Genomic DNA, 4,225 nt, shown 5'->3' with positions numbered 1-4,225 from the left:
ATGTTTATCATATATATATTACATCCAAAATATAAACACAAAAATTAAATTTAAATAAATATTTAATATATATATATTAAGTTAATAATTTTAATATTTATCGATTAAACTAATATCAAAAATGAAAATTGAAAATTGATATATGGAAGCTAGAAGAAAAAGACAAACACTGTCTAGTTTTTACATCATTGTGGTGTACAGTACTAAGATGTCCATATGTCCATTGTCTATTGTCCATATTAAAGTGTCGTATGTGGTCTCCTTAAGACCAGGACTATCCCTTCCTTTCGGTACACGAATCCTATTCACTCATCCACCAACACAATACAACGCAAAAACAAAATTCATCTTCCTCTTCCCTTCATTTTTTATTTCCCTTTTTTATTTATTCATTTTATTATTCAAAAAAAAAAAACCTATCGTATTTATTATTTTTCATTTTCCCGGAAAATTGATTTTCCAATTTTCCATGATTGTTCTTCTTCTTTGTCGCTCTCTCACTTCCTCCTTATATAAGACTTCCCCTTTCACTCATTCCCCAAATCAATTCAAACCCATTTTTCTTCTTCACCCTAAGTTTCAATCTTTATACCCTTTTTCTTCATCCATGGCTACTTGTGTTGATGCTTCAACCCCTCCTCTTTCTCGCAAACCTAACGTTTCACAATCCGATGATTGTTCATTCAACTTCGTCAATTTTTGTCGACCCAATTTCTCTGATCGTGTTTCCTCGGTACCCATTTGTAAGAATCGTGAAAAAGTCTTGCACACAAAAACTGTATTGGTTGAAGATTTAGAGCATGACCAAGATGATGCAAAAGTTGATAATCTCGATGAAATTGAGGTTGTTGATTTTTGGTTGAAGATTCAGGAAGAAGCAAGGTTAGATTTGGATCAAGAACCAATTTTATCTAGCTATTATTTCAGTTCCATTTTATCTCACAATTCATTGGAAAGTGCTTTGGCTAATCAACTATCAATTCATTTGAGTAATTTGAGTCTTTCTAGCACTACCCTTTTTGATCTTTTCATGAGTGTTTTGGTTAATGATGATGAAATATTGAATACTGTGAAAGATGATTTGAAAGCAGTGAAAGAAAGAGACCCTGCTTGTATAAGCTATGTTCATTGTTTATTGAATTTCAAAGGGTTTTTAGCATGTCAAGCTCATAGGATAGCTCACAAATTATGGTTACAAGGGAGAAAAGTTTTGGCACTTTTGATTCAGAATAGAGTTTCTGAGGTTTTTGCTGTTGATATTCATCCTGGTGCTAAGATTGGAAGAGGGATTTTGTTGGATCATGCAACGGGACTTGTTGTTGGTGAAACAGCTGTGATTGGTAACAATGTTGCAATTTTGCATAATGTTACATTAGGTGGAACAGGTAAAGTTTGTGGTGATAGACATCCAAAGATTGGTGATGGTGTGTTGATTGGTGCAGGGACATGTATTTTGGGGAATATTAAGATTGGTGATGGTGCTAAGATTGGTGCTGGTTCTGTTGTTTTGAAAGATGTTCCACCAAAAACTACTGCTGTTGGAAATCCAGCTAAGTTGATTGGTGGAAAAGATAACCCTATCATGTTGGATAAGATTCCTAGCTTTACTATGGACCATACTTCATATATATCTGAGTGGTCTGATTATGTTATCTAGAGACCGCTAAATTGCGTTTGCAGTTACGCTGTAAACTGTGGTAAATAATTAAAAGGTTGCAGAGGCTTCTAAATTTTTTATGTTGCGACCGTTATTGCAGTTGCAGACTACAATTTTACGTTGTGGCTGTTATTGCAGTTGTAAACTATAATTTAGAACTATGTTTGTGTGGCTGTTATTGCAGTTGTAAACAGTAATTTAGAACTATGTTTGTTTCGTGTTATAGATTTTATTTTGATGAGGTGATTTTGGTTGGGGATTTTATTTTGTTTGTTGTATAAGAGAGAATCTAAGTTCTCCTGTTAACTACAAAATGCCTCTTAAACCATGATGGTATTAGTGAATAAAAAGAGTTGCTTGTAGCAGTTTATGTAATGCTATGTTGTTGTATGGTGTTAAGGACCACTCTGAATTTTGCTTGTTTTGCTTTCATTGTATATTGTCTTTTTTTCCCTCCTTGCTTATCCTTGTTGAAGATTTCAATTGAGTAGTAATATGAATTAGTTGCAATGATATGCAAGTAACGGTGAAGGCTAAAAAAATTGTTCGAAATTTTAATGAAACTCAATAATATTTTTTGGCATAGATCTTTTGATCTTAACAGTTGAGACAATGACTCGGTCGAAGTCAGATCCATAAAAGTAAAATAAAAAATAAATGTCCTTTGAAATTTATATTGTCAAATCGACGTCAATTATATCACCATCTCATATGTAATGACAGAGAGAGTTTTTAAATTAAACTTCCGATGAGTTTTATCGTCATCATTAGAGTTTGTATAATTTTTAAGTAGGACAAATTACATGGTGATATGGTTGAATTTAGTCCTTGAAAGATTTAATAAATAGCACATAATTTCTGACCAGCATAATGTACAAAGGGTTTGTCGGTTATGGGATAATCTTTTAGTTCGTGAAATGCTGAGCTATCTTTCCGGTTTACTACCAACAAAAGTAGAAAATTAGAGAATAGTTATTCTTATAGTTTTTGAATTTAAAAAAAATACACAAATTTCTCCAAATATAGCTTTTGTTGCTAATTTATTGGATTAAATTGACTTACATAAAATATATTGGAAGATCAAATTAATTAATGAATCATACATTAAAATAGCAAACTAATGAACCAAAGATGCATTTATATTGATATAATTTTGATATATTCCTAAAGTATTGTAATAATGACTATTCACTTGAAATCCGAAGAGATGGAAGGACAGTGATTAACTATTGGTAAATGGACTAATTTTTAGTTTTTATGTTTACATAATGTTAAAAATTGAAAGTAATCGGAATTCCATAATAACAAGATTGTGTTTAATTCATTGTTTGAACTTTGCGTATGGAAGATAATATCTACACGAAATATGCAATAAAGTCCACTTAATTCCAATTTGTTAATGTTATGAAAATCCAAAAGCCAATATAAAATCAATAACGGAAAAGCCAATAGAGATCATTCTGAAATATTTTAATGGTTAGTTAATTAAGTTTAAATTAGATTAGATAGTTAATTAGTTTACATTAATTAATTATTTATTTAATTAATTAAATAAGTGTTTGTAACACTTTATATAATTAAATCAACTTTTTTTATAGGCTACTCTCTTATCAATGATTTAAATCAAAAAATATAATATGCTATTAGAGAATTAATTATTCCACTATTTATTTTTTCAAAAAAATTTCATAGAAGTTTAATTGATTAACTTTTATTTTTTATTTGATTCTTAAACAATTTGTTCATTTCTCTCTCTTCTCCTAAAAAAAAAAAAGAGAGAGCGAACAATTCAAATATGACTTGAACAATTTCTTCATCTTCTTCTTAGACATTAAGGACAATATGTTTGAAGACAAAACTTTACCAAAATCCAATACTTATTCATATCAACGTTGTTTCAATATCAATAACTTTCATCAAGTATGAAAAATATGAAATCAAGTGTATTATTCAAATTCTCCTCATCATCAAACTCAAGAATATATGCTATCAAATTATTTGTTAAAGCAAATTAGCATTAAATTATTTCTTGGTGACAAAATTATTTCTTTTAGGCAAATTAGCATTAAAAAATATCTTGCATGAAAATATATATTCTAGATTCAACACTTACCCAACAACAACAACAAAAAAGCAAGATTGTTCTTGTTTTTTGAAGAAAAAAAAATCTATTATTGGATTATCAATTAGAAGTCTAAACTAATCAATGAGTTACACATGAGATTTCTTTTAAAAAAAAAAATTAACATTCAAGTATAGACTCGATTTAACACCAACTACAAAAAAAAAAAAGTAATACAACATTAGAATTTTTTTTGTTCTTATTTCAAGCCAAGAAAAAAAAACTTCCAAAAATCATTTAAATGATTTATTTCTTGCATTTCAAGATCCTTTAGTTGATGTATTTCAACATTTTATATTGTTTCCAATCAACGTCGTTTTCGACATTATTTTTTTGTTGTTGATATTTTTCAATCTCTAAGTGTAATGAACATATTCTAGCTTGAGGGAATTTTAGATATCTTAATTGGTTAGTTATGTTGGTTAGTTACACTACTATTTAGTTAT

At 29.1% G+C, this 4,225-nt stretch overlaps 1 protein-coding gene across 1 annotated transcript; it reads left to right on the top strand.

Annotated features, from left to right (window-relative positions):
* Positions 1-300: 300 nt before the first annotated feature.
* LOC101505585 (serine acetyltransferase 1, chloroplastic-like) lies at positions 301-2,089 on the top strand. Its single transcript, XM_004506631.4, has one exon. The coding sequence runs from the start codon at positions 470-472 to the stop codon at positions 1,655-1,657; it is 1,188 nt and encodes a 395-aa protein (XP_004506688.1). The 5' UTR covers positions 301-469; the 3' UTR covers positions 1,658-2,089.
* The last annotated feature ends 2,136 nt before the right edge of the window (positions 2,090-4,225 follow it).

The sequence above is a fragment of the Cicer arietinum genome, chromosome 5, assembly GCF_000331145.2.
Source record: "Cicer arietinum cultivar CDC Frontier isolate Library 1 chromosome 5, Cicar.CDCFrontier_v2.0, whole genome shotgun sequence".
NCBI lineage: Eukaryota > Viridiplantae > Streptophyta > Magnoliopsida > Fabales > Fabaceae > Cicer > Cicer arietinum.
The sequence above is the reverse complement of the archived record's forward strand: the minus strand, read 5'-3'. Positions and strand labels throughout refer to the sequence as shown.